At 43.3% G+C, this 19,996-nt stretch overlaps 1 protein-coding gene across 2 annotated transcripts in view; it reads right to left on the bottom strand.

Moving 5' to 3' along the window:
* LOC132377967 (E3 ubiquitin-protein ligase RNF123) overlaps nt 1-19,996 on the bottom strand; it is a 428,887-nt gene that overhangs the window by 234,242 nt on the left and 174,649 nt on the right. For both annotated transcript variants that reach the window (XM_059944516.1, XM_059944515.1), the window contains 3 exons: nt 18,240-18,323; nt 11,401-11,508; nt 10,854-11,031 (listed from right to left, as the gene is read on the bottom strand). In XM_059944516.1, the coding sequence (XP_059800499.1) occupies nt 10,854-11,031; nt 11,401-11,508; nt 18,240-18,323 (370 nt within the window). The remainder of the gene's footprint in view (nt 1-10,853; nt 11,032-11,400; nt 11,509-18,239; nt 18,324-19,996) is intronic.

The raw sequence follows: 19,996 nt of genomic DNA, 5'->3' as shown, positions 1-19,996 counted from the left end.
CATCTGTGTGTTTACCCTTTGTGTTGGTGTGGTATTTCACTGAAGAAGATACCCCTCTGGCAAATCACTGTTGGAGTTACTTCAAATGTCGTGGAACTGGATCAGTGGCTGTCACAGTGTGTGTAAGGGTGACCCGATAGGAACCACTGGTGTGTTAAACTCTTGCCTGGGTTGGTAGTTCTACCACTTGAAGATGGTAGCCTTAGTGGAGTCACATTTGGCTAACTTGAAGAATTCGGTGGACAACGGGAAAATCGACCACACCTGTTTATTTGGATTACAAACTTCTCTCTCTCACTTCAGTTCTGTGGATTGAACTGAACTTTCTTACATACCATCGTAAGATTGTAACTCTTGCCACCTGAACTTGAATAATCTTGGGAACTTTATTTTTTACACCTATATATGCTGCTAACTCTTGGTTTGCTTGGTTTAAGTTTCTATATTTGGTAGTTACTAATAAAAGAGTGTTTTATTAACAGCAACACCAGACTCCAGGTGTGTTCCATTGCTGCTGATACTTTTACAGGGTTGTGTGTACGTGACAGTTGCATGTTACATCCTCAACAACTCACCACAGCAATTCCTAATATATGTAAATGTACAGAATATGGCAAATAAAATAAAAGATCCTTTCTGGAGAAAGACTGAAGCATCAGCTCAGCATTTGCCCCATCACAACCTCCTCTGGACACAGGGCATTACCTACTTTAACCTTCCGGCTCATTCTGGCAGTCCAATCAGTGGCAGGAGCATGCCACAGCGACAAGGTTTCTCACAGGTCAGTGATGCTTGTTTAAAAGCCGTTGATGAGGCGGCCATTGTTGGTTGTAGGCCAGCGGTTAGAGTAGGAGAGCTAGGCATTGGATCAAAGGAGGCTTCAGCTCAAAAGACACATTGGCTCTGGGTACATTTCTGTTAAGGTTCTCTTTTGGCTTTCTCTTGCTGTACTTAGTGTAGTAAATGCCTGTTGTATGTTCTTCATGCCAGATGTTGGAGTCCTCGGAGACCCAGAGTCTCCCAGCAAACTGATCTGTGTCAAGTGCAAACAGCTGCAGCTGGATGACCTTTGGCTTGTATGGGAGAGTGAGGAGATAATCAATCAGAGTTACAGGGAAGTAGTCACCCAGAAGTTGCAGGAGGCTAATAGCTGGGCGACTGCCATGAAAAATGGAAATTTGAATAAGCAGTTAGCGCAAGCACTCCTGTGGTCATACCCCTCCAATAATAAGTATACCATTTTGGATACTGTTAAGGGGGATAACCTCTCAAGAGAATAGGACGGATGGTAAAAAAGCAGAGACACCATGCAGTCAGACTATCAGCAAAGGCAGGCAGATGATAGAACATAATTGCAGCCAGCAGGGTGTGTACCAGTGCAGCATGGATGCAGAATCAAAAAGGGTAGCAAATACAATACTCAGTGTTATATCTCAATGCACAGAGATATAAGAAATAAGGCGGATGATTTTGTTGCACTATTACAGATTGGCAGGTATGATGTTGTGGCCATCAGTAAATCATGGCTGAAGAATGGCTGTAGTTAGGTTACACATTATATCAGAGGGATAGGAAGGTAGGCAGAAGGGCTGGCGTGTTTCTGTTGGTAAAGAATGGCATCAAATCAGTAGAAAGATGTGACATAGGATCAGAAGATTTGAATCCTTGTGGGTTGAGTTAAAAAACTGCAAGGGTAAAAGGACCCTGATGGCAGTTACATACAGGCCTCTCAACAGTAGCTAGATGTGAACCACAGACTCCAACAGGAAATAGAAAAGGCATGTCAGAAGGGCAATTTCAACATGCAGATTGATTGGAAAAATCAGGTTCAAAATGGATCTCAATAAAGTGAATTTGTTGAATACCTATGAGATGGCTTTTTGAAGCAGTTCATCATTGAGTCTACTCAGGGATGAGCTATGCTGGATTGGGTGTTATGTAATAAGCCGGAGGTGATTAAGGAACTTAAGGTAAAAGAACAAGCAGTGATCACAATATGATTGAGTTCAACTTGAAATTTAAAAGGCAGAGAGTAAAGTCTGATGTAGCAGCATTTCAGCGAAGTAAAGGAAATTACAGTGATATGAGAGAGGAGTTGGCCAAAGTAAATCAACAGGGATGACAGCAGAGAGCAACGATGTGAGCTTCTGGGAAAAGTGAGGAAGATGCAGGACAGATGTATTCCAAAAACAAAGAAATACTCCAACGACAAAATAGTATAACTGTGGCTGACAAGGGAAGTCAAACCTAATGTAAAAGCAAAAGAGAGAGTATATAAAAAAAATGGCAATATAGAGGTTTGGGAAGCTTTTAAAAACCTACAGAAAGAATCTAAAAGAATCAATAGGAGGGAAAAGCTGATATATGAAAGTAAGCTAGCAAACAATATCAAAGTGGATAGTAAAAGTTTTTTCAAGTATGTAAAAAAAATAAAGATTGAAGAGGATATAGGATCACTGGAAAATGAGACCAGAGAAATAATAACAGGGGACAAGGAGATGGCAGATGAACTAAATGAGCATTTTGCATCAGTCTTTACTATGGAAGACATTAGCAGTGTGCCAGATATTGAAGGGTATGAGGGAAGAGAAGTGAGTTCAATTATTATTACGGGGAGAAGATGCTCAAAAAGCTGAAAGACCTCAGGGTACATAAGTCACCCAGACCAGATTAACTGCACCCTAGGGTTCTGAAAGAAGTAGCTGTAGAGATTGTGGAGGCATTAGTAATGGTCTTTCAAAAGTCATTGAAATTTGACATCATGCCATGGCACTGGAAAATTGCAAATCCCACTCCACTCTTTAAGAATGAAGGAAGGCAGCAGAAAGAAAACTATAGACCAGTTAGCCTGATCTCAGTGGTTGGGAAGATGTTAAGAGTCAATTGTTAAGGATGAGGTGATGGAGTACATGGTGACACAGGACAAGATAGGACAATGTCAGCATGGTTTTCTTAAGGGAAAATCTTGCCAGATGTTCGAATTCTTTGAGGAGATTACAAGTAGGATAGATAAAGGGGATACAGTGGATGTTGTATATTTGGACTTTCAGAAGGCCTTATGACAAGGTGCCACATAAGAGACTGCTTACCAAGAGCCCATGGTATTATAGGAAAGTTACTAACATGGTTAGTACATTGGCTGATTGGTAGGAGGCAGTGAGAGGGAATAAAAGGATCCTTTTCTGGTTGTCTACCAGCTACTGGTGATGTTCCACAGGGGTCAGTGTTGGGACCACTTCTTTTGATACTGTATACCCTTTGTCAGCCACAGTTGCCTACTCCTACCATTTGAGAACTTCTTCCTCTGTGGGTCATATCTATCCTGTCCCTTGTGAACTATTCTCAGAAACCAGCCATCTCTGCTCTGCCGTCAACCCTGCCAGTATCCTCCTGCAATCCCCCTGTAAACTCCTTTCTCATGCCTCTGTAATTCCTTTTATACCATTGTGATGCTGATTCATGTGACTTAAGCTTCTCCCTCTCAAACTGCAGAATGAATTCAATCATTTGGGGAGAAAAACTTTATTCAATACTTTATTGGTTAAGAGATGAAGCAAGTTAGTTTTATGATGCAAAGAGCGTGGTGGAGAGAGTTAAGGACTCTGGCTGCTGGGATAAACACAAAGTTATTTTATTGCTAAGTTACTTGGGGCCATTAGAAGGAGAGAACATAAAGTAATGTAAAAACTGTGAAATGCTGGTTGTAGGAAAGGCCCAGGTCAATCCATGCTAGTAAGAGAGAAAAAGTGAGCCAATGTTACAAATGGATGGCCTTTAGCAGAATTGCAGGATCTAATACAACTGAAAAGGCAAGTTATTTGAAACTCTTGGATTTGTTATTGTTTCTGGAGGTTTGGGTATCAAGCTCAGACAAAATTCAAGATGCTATCCTTCCAGCTTACATTGGACAGGAGGTCACAAAGGCATCAGAGGGCATATGGGGTGGAGATTTAAAGTGGTAAGCACCAGGAAGTATTGAGTCATCCCAATGGATTGAAGAGGCATTCCAAAAAATCAGATATCAAGTTTCACCAAATTGCAAAGGGTGATCCACTGAATCCAGAGGCTGAATGGTTGGAAAATGAGGCCCAAGGAACTCTTCTCTTACTCTGTCCAGTAGAGGGGATGAGAGCCATCTAGAATGCTACCAATCATATTATCCAGCTTAAAATCTGTTATTGAAGATATAACACTGACTGTCTTGATTTTTCCAGATCTTGCTCACTGTAACCTATCCTTATCCTTAAGAAGATTGAGAGGGGATCTGATTGCAACATATAAGATTATTAAGGGATTGGACAAGATAGAGGCAGGAAATATGTTCCAGATGCAGGGGGAGTCCAGTACCAGAGGGCATGGTTTGAGAATAAGGGGTAGGTCATTTAGGACAGAGTTAAGGAAAAACTTCTTCTCCCAGAGAGTTGTGGGGGTGTGGAATGCATTGCCTCAGAAGGCAGTGGAGGCCAATTCTCTGGATGCTTTCAAGAAGGAGCTAGATAGGTATCTTATGGATAAGTGAATCAAGGGATATGGGGACAAGGCAGGAACTGGGTATTGATAGTAGATGATCAGCCATGATCTCAGAATTGCGGTGCAGGCTCGAAGGGCCGAATGGTCTACTTTTGCACCTATTGTCTATTGTCTATCTGAACAAGCAATACTCTGATCACTATGAAGCAACTTTGATAACATCATCAAATTACATCAAAATCAGGTTTATCACCATAGAACCATAGAATATTACAGCACAGAAACAGGCCTTTTGGCCCTTCTTGGCTGTGCCGAACCATTTTTCTGCCTAGTCCCACTAACCTGCACCTGGGCCATATCCCTCCAAACCCCTCTCATTCATATACCTGTCCAAGTTTTTCTTAAATGTCCCACATTCACAACTTCATCTGGCAGCTCATTCCACACTCCCACCACTCTCTGAATGAAGAAGCCCCCCCAATGTTCCCTTTAAACTTTTCCCCCTTCACCCTTAACACATTACCTCTGGTTTTTTTCTCCCCTGGCCTCAGTGGAAAAAGTCTGCTTGCATTCACTCTATCTATACCCATCATAATTTTATATACTTCTATCAAATCACCCCTCATTCTCCTACACTCCAGGGAATAAAGTCCTAACCTATTCAACTTTTCTCTGTAACTCAGTTTTTCAAGTCCTGGCAACATCCTTGTAAAGCTTCTCTGCACTCTTTCAACCTCATTAATATCCTTCCTGTAATTAGGTGAGCAAAACTGCACACAATTCTCCAAATTCAGTCTCACCATTGTCTTACACAACCTCACCATTACATTCCAACTCTTACACTCAATACCTTGATTTATAAAGGCCAATGTACCAAAAGCTCTCTTTACGACCCTATCCACCTGTGACGCCACTTTTAGGGAATTATGTATCTGTACTCCCAGATTCCTCTGTTCTACTGCACTCCTCAGTGTCCTACCATTTACCTTGTATGTTCTTGCCGGTAGTAATGAGAAGAGAGCATGGCCTGCATGACCCATCTATTTCATACAATCAGCTACTGCACTTGACCAATATGAACATAATATACTGAACTTTCAATAGACAATAGGTGCAGAAGTAGACCATTCAGCCCTTCGAGCCTGCACTGCCATTCTGAGATCATGGCTGATCATCTACTATCAATGCCCGGTTCCTGCCTTGTCCCCATATCCCTTGATTCCCCTATCCATAAGATACCTATCTAGCTCCTTCTTGAAAGCATCCAGAGAATTGGCCTCCACTGCCTTCTGAGGCAATGCATTCCACACCCCCACAACTCTCTGGGAGAAGAAGTTTTTCCTTAACTCTGTCCTAAATGACCAACCCCTTATTCTCAAACCTTGCCCTCTGGTACTGGACTCCCCCAGCATCTGGAACATATTTCCTGCCTCTATCTTGTCCAATCCCTTAATAATCTTATATGTTGCAATCAGATCCCCTCTCAATCTCCTTAATTCCAGCATGTACAAGCCCAGTCTCTCTAACCTCTCTGCATAAGACAGTCCGGACATCCCAGGAATTAACCTTGTGAATCTACGCTGCACTTCCTCTACAGCCAGGATGTCCTTCCTTAACCCTGGAGACCAAAACTGTACACAATACTCCAGGTGTGGTCTCACCAGGGCCCTGTACAAATGCAAAAGAATTTCCTTGCTCTTGTACTCAATTCCCTTTGTAATAAAGGCCAACATTCCATTAGCCTTCTTCACTGCCTGCTGCACTTGCTCATTCACCTTCAGTGACTGATGAACAAGGACTCCTAGATCTCTTTGTATTTCTCCCTTACCTAACTCTACATTGTTTAAATAATAATTTGCCTTCCTGTTCTTACTCCCAAAGTGGATAACCTCACACTTATTCACATTAAACATCATCTGCCAAGTATCTGCCCACACACCCAGCCTATCCAAGTCACCCTGAATTCTCCTAACATCCTCATCACATGTCACACTGTCACCCAGCTTTGTATCATCAGCAAACTTGCTGATGTTATTCTCAATGCCTTCATCTAAATCATTGATGTAAATTGTAAACAGCTGTGGTCCCAATACCGAGCCCCGTGGCACCCCACTAGTCACAACCTGCCATTCTGAGAAACACCCATTCACCGCTACCCTTTGCTTTCTATCTGCCAAACAGTTTTCTATCCATGTCAATGTCTTCCCCCCAATGCCATGAGCTTTGATTTTATCCACCAATCTCCTATGTGGGACCTTATCAAATGCCTTCTGAAAATCGAGGTACACTACATCCACTGGATCTCCCTTGTCTAACTTCCTGGTTACATCCTCAAAAAACTCCAATAGATTAGTCAAGCATGATTTGCCCTTGGTAAATCCATGCTGGCTTGGCCCAATCCTATCACTGCTATCTAGATATGCCACTATTTCATCTTTAATAATGGACTCTAGCATCTTCTCCACTACTGATGTTAGGCTGACAGGACGATAGTTCTCTGTTTTCTCCCTCCCTCCTTTCTTAAAAAGTGGGATAACATTAGCCATTCTCCAATCCTCAGGAACTGATCCTGAATCTAAGGAACATTGGAAAATGATTACCAATGCATCCGCAATTTCCAGAGCCACCTCCCTTAGTACCCTAGGATGCAGACCATCTGGACCTGGGGATTTGTTAGCCTTCAGTCCCATAGTCTACTCATCACCGTTTCCTTCCTAATGTCAATCTGTTTCATTTCCTCTGTTACCCTATGTCCTTGGCCCATCCATTCATCTGGGAGATTGCTTGTGTCATCCCTAGTGAAGACAGATTTAAAGTACTTATTAAATTCTTCTGCCATTTCTCTGTTTCCCATAACAATTTCACCCAATTCATTCTTCAAGGGCCCAACATTGTTCTTAACTATCTTCTTTCTCTTCACATACCTAAAAAAGCTTTTGCTATCCTCCCTTATATTCCTGGCTAGCTTGCGTTCTTATCTCATTTTTTCTCCCTGTATTGCCTTTTTAGTTAAGTTCTGTTGTTCCTTAAAAATTTCCCAATCATCTGTCTTCCCAATCACCTTAGCTGTCATACTTCTTTTTTTTTAAATGCTATGCAATCTCTGACTTCCTTTGTCAACCACTGTGGCCCCTTTCCCCCTTTTGAATCCTTCCTTCTCCGGGGGATGAACTGATTTTGCACCTTGTGCATTATTCCCAAGAATACCTGCCATTGCTGTTCCACTGTCTTTTCTGCTAGGCTATCCGTCCAGTCAACTTTGGCCAGCTCCTCCCTCATGGCTCCATAGTCTCCTTTGCTCAACTGCAACACTGACACCTCCGAGCTGCCCTTATCCTTCCCAAATTGCAGACAAAAACTTACCATATTATGATCACTACCTCCTAATAGCTCCTTTACTGCAAGGTCGCTTATCAAATCCTGTTCATTACATAACACTAAATCCAGAATAGTCTTGTCCCTGGTCGGCTCTCGTACAAGCTGTTCCAAGAATGCATCCCGTAGGCACTCTACAAACTCCCTATCCTGGGGTCCAGCACCAACCTGATTCTCCCAGTTCACCTGCATGTTGAAATCCCCCATAACTACTGCGACATTGCCACATGCCAATGTTAACTCCCAATTCAACTTGCACCCAATAGCCATGCTACTGTTTGGGGGCCTGTAGACAACACCCATTAGGGTCCTTTTGCCCGTACTGTTCCTCAGTTCAAGCCACACAGACTCTACTTCTCCTGATCCTATGCCCCCCCTTGCAAAGGACTGAATCTCATTCCTCACCAACAGGGCCTCCCCACCCCCTCTGCCCTACGATAGCACGTATACCCTTGTACATTCATTTCCCAGGTCTGATCTCCCTGCAGCCATGTCTCTGTTATCCCAACAACATCATAGTTACCCATTCGCACCTGAGCTTCAAGCTCATCTGCCTTATTTCTGACACTTCGTGCATTCAGGTATAGAACTTTTAGCCCATTTCTCCTCTCTCTGTTTAAATCGCTGCCTATTGTGCTTAACCCAGCTCCCCGAACTCCCATCGGGCTATATGCCCCTTGAATTTTGTTGTCCTTCCTAAATTTACTTATTCTTTCAATACATTTAACTCCATGTTCCGTCAGACCATCCCTCTGTACATGAGTCCTCCTTATCACTTGTTCCACCTCACTTTTCTCTACTACACACTTAATATTCCGGAATTGTGTAGTCCCCACCTGTCCTTTATTCTTCATTTCGCTATCCTCTCTCACATTCTGGATCCCTGCCTCCTGCAAATTTAGTTTAAACCCTCCCCCCGAGCAGCACTGGCAAACTTTCCTGCAAGAGTGTTAGTACCGCTCCAGTTCAGGTGTAAACCGTCCCATCGGAACAGATCCCACCTTCCCTGGAACAAAGCCCAATTATCTAAAAACCTGAAGCCCTCCCTCCTGCACCATCCTCTCAGCCACGTATTAATCTGTATAATCCTTCTGTTCCTTGCCTCACTCGCACGTGGCACAGGTAGCAATCCTGAGATTGTTACCCTGGAGGTCCTGCCCTTCAGCTTCACACCTAACTCCAAAAATACACATGGAATCTATGACTTATCTACACAATTGTCTGGAATCTTGAGGTTTTCTCAGAAATGTGTTTGATGTACAAAGTTTGTACTTGTTGCTGTGCTTTGCTACCATGCATTGCCACTAGGTAGCATATGTAGACCAAAGAGAAGCACTGGTATCCAGTATTGAAGAGCACTGAGACTGGGGTACATGTCTTCTGAACTAGTGTTGAGTTACAGCTGCCTTATGTTCAGCAACTCCATTTAGTTTAATATGCAATGGCTGCAATGGAGAATGCAATGGAGTGCAAGACTCCCAGAAGGTTACGTTACAAGTTGAGTCTGTGGCAAAGAAAGCAAATGCAAGTTTGCCATTTATTTCAGGGGAATAGAATATAAAAGCAAGGAGATAATGCTGAGCCTTTATAAGACACCAGTCAGGCCACACCTGGACTATAGTCAACAGTTTTGACTATAGTAGGGACTTATGACAACTTTGGAGGAGTTACAAGGTTCAATGGCTGAGATGGGAGAGACTGCGCATACAACAACTATTGCCCAGGTGCTTCATCAGTCGCAGCTTTATTGGAAAGTGGCAAAGAGAATCCAATATTGGAAAAAATACACATGAAATCTCAGCTAGAGTTTGCCAGAAAGCATGTGGGAGACTCTGAAGTCAGCTAGAAGGTGAATCTATGGTCTGATGAAAACAAACTGGCCATCAGACCAAATGCTGCACATTATCAAAACCGCACCATCCCTACCGTGGAACACAGTGGTGTGCGGATGCTTCACTGCAGTCAGAAGGCTTGTGAAGGTAGAGGTTAAAATGAATGCAACAAATACAGGGAAATCGTGGTGGAAAACCTGATGCAGTCTACAAGAGAATGGCAACTTGGGAGAAGACACGAGGAAATCTGCAGATGCTGGAAATTCAAACAACACACACAAAATGCTGGTGGAACACAGCAGGCCTGGCAGCATCTATAAGGAGAAGCACTGTCGACGTTTTGGGCCGAGACCCTTCGTCAGGACTAGGAAGATTTCTTTTCCAGCAAGACAATGACACCAAGCATAAAGTCAAAGCTATACAGGAATGGCTTAAAAACAACAATGTTAATGTCCTGGAATGGCCAAGTCATAGGCCAGACCTCAATCCAATTGAGAATTTGTGGCTGGACTTGAAAAGGGCTGTTCACTCACAATCCCCATGCAATCTGACAGAGAGTGAGTAGGTTTGTAAGAAAGAATGGGGAAAAATTGCAGATGTGCATAGCTGATAGAGAGCTATCCACACAGACTCAAAACTGTAATTGCTGCCAAAGGTGCACCTACTAAACACTGACTTGAAGGGGATGAGTAATTATGCAATCAGTTATTTTGTGTTTAATAATTGTAATAAACTCAATTTGTAGAGATTTGTTTGAACACAAAAGTCTTTTCTGTTGATCAGTCTCAAAAAAGCCAAATTAAATCCACTGTGATTCGTATGTAAAACAGTAAAACAGGAAAATATCCAAGGTGGGGGGGGGGGGGAGGGGGGCGGGGAATACTTTTTATAGGCACTGTAATAAACTCTTCGGCACATGGATGATCAAAATATAAAGGGCTATATAGGAGGGAAGGGTTGATTGATCTTAGAGTAGGTCAAAAGATGAAAAAGTTAACAACATTGTGAACTGAAGGGCTTGTACTGCGCTGTAGTATTTTATTTTCCATGTTCTAATGTCCGAAAAATATCCAACTGTGCAAGGAAGTTTATAGTGAACTTAGACAAATCCTCCAAGGACAGGCACTCTTTTCCAAGTCGTAGAACAAAGCCAGTGGTGCTACCCACTGCACTTACCAGGCAGCTCATCCATGCTGTTGACTGGACTGAAGTAATTTTTCAGAGCACTGTAGCTGTTCATGGCAACATTCATGTAGAACTCTGGCATGAATGCAAATAATGTCTTAGTCTGGTCGCTGTGTTCAATTACTCTTATGCACACCTGCAGTAGCCAGTAGATGTCCAACATCTTCTCCTGAAACAAGTAATAATTTCATTCAACCACGGACAAAGAAAGTTAACATTTTGAAAACTGCCTAAATTCTACCTAGCCTAATCTTTTGGCAAATTATTTGCTCGACTTTTGTTTTAAATAAAACTATTAAAGTTAATGTGACTCATTTGGCGGTGACAATATACTGAAGTTACGAGTGTTCCAGTGGGGTTCTCTTTCCCACTGACAGCACTTCCGCAAACAAAAAAAATCATCCAGTTATGTGTAGTTGAGCATTTCACTCTGACCAACTCAAATCAAACCAGCGACTGGTGTTACCCAAGTCAAGACTTCATGCAAAAGGAGAATGGCTCTTTGCATCAACATTCACAACTCTAAGACTCACTTTACCTTGGAGTAGATAGTGGCATTTATCCAAGCTAGCCGGCGGCTCAGATGATTCAGCTTCTCAGAGAAAACCTTCTGACTCTTTGTTAATTCATCTAGAATATCCTTCCTCTGAAAGGAAGAAAAAAGGTACAAATTAATACTGGAATTGACTAACTGAATGGGATACAAAAGGAAAAAAAGCTCAAGGACATAAAAGGGATTTATGTTAACATAACAACATCCTGATGGTAGAATGGCTTCCTTCTGTGCTGAAGGTATTCTCTCCTGATGTCCCAATGAAGAGCCTCAGCCCAAAATGTCAAATCTTTATTCCTTTCAATAGATGCAGCCTGACCCGAGTTGTTCCTGCATTTTGTGTATATTTCTCTCCTTCTGATTCAACTTGTGATAAACCAACAGAACTAGTCTCCATTTTATAAGAAAGCCCAGATCTTCTGCAGAAAAAGCTTGCCATCCACACTCATTGATCGCTTGCCCACTAAATCCACCCTTAATATAGAGTTGGTTCACTGACACAAATCTCTACCTGACTTTCCAACCCTTGTATAACACAGCAACCTCACATGCACTAGAGCATATGAAGAATGAGCAACACCATGTCCAACATTTCTGCTCTGCCATTCAAAAGGATTATAACTGATATTATAATTTTATAATTATAACTGGGCTTTTCTCAGTGGTGCAATCACAGTCAAATATGTGCAGTAGTCTTCACACAGATCAGGGAGAAAAAGATTCAAATAAAGGAGCTTTTGGGGCATTTTGGCCTTTTTCGGCAGTGAAGTCATGATTTGTTAGCAACAGCAAATAAAAATAAGGCAGGAAAAAGTAGAGGGGCCACTGTGTGAGTGGACCAGGGTTAGAGTGGGGAGGCCTTGGCACATTAAGCTTTGGTAGAAACAGGTTTGTGCAAGGTAAGTATCTGCTAAGTGTCTTCTTATTCATTCTTCAATCTTTGTCTGTCAGTACATAGTTCGAGCAGTAAGATTGGCTCCAGAGGCTGTATTATGTTTTTTTTCCTGAGAGGTGTGGGAATTCTGGGAGATCTCCCAGACGACCACATCTGCAACAGGTGGACTGAGCTGCTACTCTTCAAGGAACTTGTTAAGGAACTGGAGCAGCAGCTCAATGACTGGCTCATATAGGAAGCTGAGGAGATGACAGATAGTAGCTACAGTGAGTAACCTCAAAGTTACAGGAAGGCTGGAAAATGGGTGACTGTCAGGAGGGGGAAGGGAAATGGGCAACTAGTACTATGGACATTCCCCTCAATAGTAAGTACACTGCTTTGGATACTGCTGAAGAGGATGACTTCCCTTGGGGGGGGAAGCGACTGGGTCTCTGGTATTGAGTCTGGTGCTGTGGCTCAGAAGTGGGGGGGGGGGGGAAGAGAGAGAAAAAGAGGAAGAGTAATGATAGGGGATTCCATACGAGACATGGATGTGATAGAAACACCCAAATGGAACATTGCCTCCCAGGTGCCAGGGACAGAAATGTCTCAGACTGTGTCCATGAAGTTTTACTGACACCGATAAGGAAAAATGAGGAGGTCCTGAAGACAGAATTTAGGGAGCTAGGTAAGCGGTCAGCCAGAATGTTGGAGAAGAAGCCAGCCAAGGTATTGAAGAGACTGGCTGGGGTGTTAGAGGGATATCAGGAAAGGAGGTGGTCGGGATCTCGGAGAAGCTGGTTTGGGTTCGGAGGAGCAGACCTGGCTGCAGACAGTGTTGCTGCTCACTACTCAGAAACATCGGAGTTTGTGCAGAATAACCATGGGAGATTGTCTCGGACATTTCACTTGCTGCAGGCCTGTTACTCTTGCCTGGTAGAGGGACAGATCACATGGTAGCTGTGTAGCTTCGGTTCTAGTTAGGACTAAGCCTCAAGCTTGCCTGTTGCAGCAGACCAGGTGAGAAGATAGTGAAATGTTACAACATGGCATCCACACTTGGTGGGGGCTGGCCTCTCCTGTTGGTGCTGCCCCCCAGTGTTCGAGTGGTGGAATGACAGACTGGTGTGTATGTACTGTGTCTGCACACTACTGGGAGATTGTACTATCAATTCTTGGACACTGGCACTCAGGGTCCTGGACTATATACATATTTTTTTTTCCCGAGTGAATATGTTTCTTTGCTCAGTATTTTGAATATTTGCTTGCTATTTTGAATGTTTTGCACCTTTGCCCCAGAGAAACAGTGCGTCGTTCAGCTATATCCATGTATGGTTGAATGATAATTTAACGTGATTTGATTTGACTTTACTTTAATTTGAGGGTACATATAGATACATCCCAAATAAGTATTCTAAAGACAGGATGATGCAACTGTGGCTGACAAGGAAGTCAAAACCAACATAAAGCAAAAGAGAGGGCATATAAAAGAGCAAAAATTAAAGGGAAGTTAGAGGATTGAGAAACTTTAAAAAAAAACATAAGGGAACTAAAAAACCCATAAGAGGGGAAAAGATAAGGCAAGGTAAACAAAAGAAAATCTGCAGATGTGGGAAATGCAAGCAACACACACAAAATGCAGGAGGAATTCAGCAGGCCAGGCAGCAACTAGAAGAGTACAGTCGATGTTTCGGCTGAAACCCTTTGGTGGGTCTGGAGAAAAAAAACCTAAGGAGTAGATTTTAAAGGTGGGGGAAGGGGAAAGAGACAGACAAGGTGACAGGTTAAACCTGGAAGGGGAGGGATGAAGTAAAGAGCTGGGGGGAGGTGCACCAGACCACAGGGAGGCAATAGGCGGGTAAGTAGATAAAGAAAGTATGGGAAATGGTGAAGTGGGTGCAGGGGGGAGGGTGGGCAGCATTACTAGAAGTTTGAGAAATTAATGTTCATACCATCGGGTTGGAGGCCACCCTCCAGCCTAAGTACGGCTCCATCACGACAGGGGAGAAAGCCATGGATGGACATATTGGAATGGGAATGGGATGTGGAACTAAAATAAGTAGCCACTGGGAGAATCTGCTTTTTCTGGCAGAAGGAGTGTAGATGCTTGGCAAAGTGATAGGGGTAGGACGAAGTATAGTCCAGGTAGCTGTGAGAGTCTGTGGGTTTATAATAGATATTGGTGGATAAGCTGTCTCCGAAGATAGAGACAGTGAGATCGAGAAAGGGAGATATTGGAAATGGACTAGGTAAATTTTAGGGCAGGGTGGAAGTTGGTGGTAATGTGGATAAAGTCGACAAGTTTAGCCTGGGTGCGGGAAGCAACACCAACCCAGTCTTCGATGAAGCATAGGAAAAATGCGGGATGGTCACCAGTGTAGGCTTGGAACATAGTCTGTTCCATGTAGCCAACAAACAGGCAGGCATAGCTGGGACTCAGACAAATACCCTTGGCTACCCCTTTTGTTTGAAAGAAGTGGGAGGAGCCAATGAGAAATTATTTCAAGTCAAGTCACTTTTTATTGTCATTTCGACCATAACTGCTGGTACAGTACACAGTAAAAATGAGACCATGGACTATGGTGCTACATGAAACAATACAAAAACTACACTGAACTACATAAAACACAGAAAAAACTACACTAGATTACAGACCTAGTGCCGGCATTACAATAAATAATAAGCAAGACAATAGGCACAGTAGAGGGCAGTAAGTTGCTGCCAGTCCAGGCTATGGGTATTGAGGAGTCTGATGGCTTGGGGGACGAAACTGTTACATAGTCTGGTCGTGAGAGCCCGAATGCTTCAGTGCCTTTTCCCAGATGGCAGGAGGGAGAAGAGTTTGTATGAGGGGTGTGTGGGGTCCTTCATAATGCTGTTTGATTTGCGTATGCAGCGTGTAGTGTAAATGTCTGTAATGGTGGGAAGGGAGACCCCGATGATCTTCTCAGCTGACCTCACCATCCGCTGCAGGATCTTGCGATCTGAGATGGTGCAATTTCCGAACCAGGCAGTGATGCAGCTGCTCAGGATGCTCTCAACACAACCCCTGTAGAATGTGATGAGGATGAGGGGGTGTGGGAGATGAACTCTCCTCACCCTTCGCAGAAAGTAGAGACACTGCTGGGCTTTCTTTGCTATGGAGCTGGTGTTGAGGGACCAGGTGAGATTCTCTGCCAGGTGAACACCAAGAAATTTGCTGCTCTTAACGATCTCTATGGAGGAGCCATCGATGTTCAGCGGAGAGTGGTCGCTCCGTGCCCTCCTGAAGTCAACAACCATCTCCTTTGTTTTGTTCACATTCAGAGACAGGTTGTTGGCTCTGCACCAGTCCATTAGCCACTGCACCTACTTTCTGTATGCTGACTCGGCATTCTTACTGATGAAACCCACCATGGTCATGCCATCAGTGAACTTGATGATGTGGTTCCAGCTGTGTGTTGCAGCACAGTCGTGGGTCAGCAGAGTGAACAGCAGTGGACTGAGCACACAGCCCTGTGGGGCCCCCGTGCTCAGTGTGATGGTGTTGGAGATGCTGCTCCCAACCCGGACTGACTGAGGTCTCCCAGTCAGGAAGTCTAGGATCCAGTTGCAGAGGGAGGTATTCAGGCCCAGTAGGCTCAGCTTTCCAATCAGTTTCTGAGGGATAATTGTGTTGAATGCTGAACTGAAGTCTATGAACAGCATTCGAATGTATGTGTCTTTTTTGTCCAGGTGGGTTAGGGCCAGGTGGAGGGCGATGGCAATGGCGTCGTCTGTTGAACGGTCGGGACGGTACGCAAACTTCCATCGTTCCAACGTGCTTCAAGGGCACCACCATCGTCCCCGTGCCAAAGAAGTCTTCAGTGTCCTGCCTAAATGTCCTCTTCTGAACTGGTCTGGAGTGCCTGCAAGCAGTCTATATGCTGGGATTAGCATAACAGAGATGTGGTCTGAGCAACCGAGGTGGGGGCAGGGCTCCACCCAGTATGCGTCAGGGACATTTGTGTAAACAAGGTCCAACGCGTTCTCCCCTCTTGTTGCAAAGTCCACATACTGATGGAATTTGGGGGGCACTGACTTGAGGCTGAAATGAGGAGAAGTTCTGCTAGGCAGTGGAGTGTGGCGGCGGAGGGTAACTGATTAGGTCTGGTGTCCCGAAGAAAACGGAGAGCTTTGAGGCCATCCTGGTGGGGGATGGAGGTGTACAGGGCCTGGACATCAATAGTGAAAAAAAGATGAAGGGGGCCAGGGAACCTGAAATCATTGAAAAGATCGAGAGCATGTGAAGTGTCACGGATATAAGTAGAAAGGGACTGAACTAGGGGGTATAAAACAGAGTCAAGGTATGAAGATAAGCTAACCAATAATATCAAAGAGCATACCAAAAGTTTTTTCAAATGTATGAAGTGTAAAAAGAGAGGTGAGAGTAGATATTGGACCACTGGAAAATGACGTTGGCGAGATAGTAATGGAGGACACAGATGAACTGAATCATTAGTCTTCACTGTAGAAGATACCAGTAGCATGCCATAAGTTCGAGATTGTCAAGTGGCAGAAATGAGTGCAGTTGCCATTACTCGAGAGAAGATGCCTTAGAAACTCAAAGGTCTGAAGGTAGATAAGTCACCTGGACCAGATGATTTTGAAAGAGGCCGCTGAAGAGATTGTGGAGACATTAGTGATTCTCCTTCTAGAATCCATGGGTTCTGGAGGACTGTAAAATTGCAAATGTCACTCGACACTTCAAGAATTGAGAGAGGGAGAAGAAACAAAATTATTGGCTAGTTACCCTGACTTTAGTGGATGGGAAGATTTTGGAGTCATTTAAGGGTGTGGTTTCAGAGTACTTGGTGGCACATGACAAAATAGGCCAAAGTCAGCATGGCCTCTTTAAGGGAAAATTTTGCCTGTCAAATCTGTAAGAATTCTTTGAGGGAATAACAAGCAGGATAGACAAAAGGTAATGAGTGGATGTTTTGTACCTGGATTTTCAGAGGCCTTTGACAAGATGCCATACATGAGGCTGCATAGAGAGGATAAGAGCCCATGGTATTACAGGAAAGATACTAGCATGGATAAAACATTTGCTGATTGACAGCAGGCAAAGAGGGGGAATAAAAGGAGCCTTTTCTGACTGGCTGTCAGTGATTAATGGTGTTCCACAGGGGTCAGTGCTGGGACCACTTCTTTTTAATTTGTATATCAATGATTTGGATGATGGGATAGATGGCTCTGTGACTAAGGTTACAGACAATACAAAGATAGGTGGAGGGGCTGGTAGTGTTGAGGAAGCAGGGAAGCTGTAGGAGGACTTGGACAGATTAGGAGAATGGGAAAAGAAGAAGCAAATGGAATTCAGTGTTAAGAAGTGTATGGTCATGCACTTTGTAGAAGGAATAAAAGCATAAGCCATTTTGTAAATGGGGAGAACAGGGTCTTGGGAGCTCTCTTGCAAGATTCCCTGACATTAATTTGCAGGTTGAATTGGTGGTGAGGAAGACAATGTTAGGATTCATTTCAAGAGAGAGACTAGTATATAGAAGCAAGGATGTAATGCTGAGGCTTTATAAGGCACTGGTGAGGCCTCACTTGGAGTATTGTGAGCAGTTTTGGGCCTCTTATTTAAGAAAGGATATGCTGACATCGAAGAGGTTTCAGAGGAGGTTCACAAGAATGATTCCAGAAATGAAAGGCTTATTGCATGAGGAGAGATTGATGAGTCTGGATCTTTACTTGCTAGAATTAAGAATGAAAGATGATCTCATCAAAACCTATCAAATGTTGGAAGACCTAGATAGAGGGATGTGGAGAGGATGTTTCCTATGTTGGGGAAGTCTAGGACCAGAGAGCATAACCTCAGCATAGAGGGACATACATTTAGAACAAATACGAGGAGTAATTTCTTTAGTCATATGTGCATCATCACAGATCACTGTGTGTCACTAGAAAAAACGGTTCATTTATTTACCTTTGCAGGGCAGCGTGCAATTTTATCTTCAGTGTCTTTCAAGGCCACTGCATACTCATGGACATCATCGGACACACCCACCATCTGCAAACAGAGAGAAAGTTGAGCTGAGCACGACTTAACCAACCAAGCAACAGACACAAAATCAAGGTTTGCATAAGAACATGCTACACCAAAAAAAAAATCACACCAAACTTATCAGGAGTTTAATTAATAAAAATCCCATCGTCTCTTTGACTTCAACCAGCTACTCATCAGTCAATTTTCGCTGAACCACATGCCAGAGCCTTGCTTGGTATTTGCTGAGCTTTGGATCTGATAGCCCCATTCACCATTCCATTTCATACTGTTCTCCAGTCCTTATAACTGATAGGTTCCTCTTGCACTTCATTCGAAGGAAGAAGTATCTCCTTGAACTTTCTACTTTGCAACTTCACTTCCTCCCTTAAAAAAACGTTCTATTACAAACATGTTTTGAGATATTGCCAAATTCTCTGCTTTCCTCTCTCTGTCTATTTGCAGGTACAATTTTAAGAGATTTTGCTGCATTAAAGATAAAGTAGGAAAACAATAATTGATGAGCCTTGCATCACACAGCAGATAACACCATAAATAACTAGATCATCTGCCTTATTCATCTTGACAGGATCACGTATTGAGGAATGGTTATATATCAGTGGTCACCAGGTTCAGGAGCAGTTGTTGCCCTGAAGCCACTGGACTCTTGGACTGGCCTCACTCACATTAACACTGAACTGGCTCCGTAACTGTGGACTTGCATTCAGGGATTCTCTGTCATTTGTTTACTTTTTTATTGTCTGCATAATTTGTTCTTTTTTTCCACACATTGGGTGTTTGATGGTCTTTGCTATGTGGATTTTTTTTAATGGGTTCTATTGTTCCTTTGTTTTCTGGCTGCCTGCAAGAAGATGAACCTCAAAGTTGTATCTAGTTTATATACTGATAATAAATGTACTTGGAACTTCAACAGGCCCTTCTGGCCCAATAAGATGCACTGCACTGCAACTTACCCATTTAATGCTAGCCTGATCACAGGACAATTTACAATGATCAACTAATCTACTAACTGGTACATCTTTGGACTGTAGGAGGAAACTAGAGTACCCAGGGGAACTCACATGATCACAGGGAGAACGTACCTCCAGTACCTAATGAAGTGGCCACTGAGTGCATGTTTGTGTTCTCGTGCTGCTGTAGCTCAGCCACTTCAAGATTCATTCTGTTGTATTACACTATTGTAGCTCGTGGTTATTTGGGTTACTGTTGTCTTCCTGTCAGCTTAAACCAGTCTGGCCATTCTCCTCTGATCTCTCTCATTACAGCACCACCGCTCACTGGATATATTTTGTTTTTCACACCACTCTCTAACTCTAGAGACCGTTGTGTGTGGAAAAGCCAAGAGATTAGCAATTTGATACTCAACCACCCCATCAAAAATCATTCCACAGTAAAAGTCACTTAGATCACATTTCGTCCCCATCCTGATATTTGGTCTGAACAACAAATGAACCTCTTGACCATGTCTACCTGATAGGCCGATTATTTAAATTTGAATTAATAAGCAGGTGCAGATGTGTACCTATATGTCATGCTGTTTATCTGTACTTCATTGTTTAGAATGGAACTGAGCCTACAACTCCTGCACCATTCTATGAGGAGTCTCTGCATGTCCTCCCTGTTGAATGCTTGGTTTTTCCCCGGTGCTCCGGTTTCCTCCCACAGTCCAAAGGTGTACT

This window comes from Hypanus sabinus, chromosome 19, assembly GCF_030144855.1.
Source record: "Hypanus sabinus isolate sHypSab1 chromosome 19, sHypSab1.hap1, whole genome shotgun sequence".
Taxonomy (NCBI): Eukaryota; Metazoa; Chordata; class Chondrichthyes; order Myliobatiformes; family Dasyatidae; genus Hypanus; species Hypanus sabinus.
The sequence above is the reverse complement of the archived record's forward strand: the minus strand, read 5'-3'. Positions and strand labels throughout refer to the sequence as shown.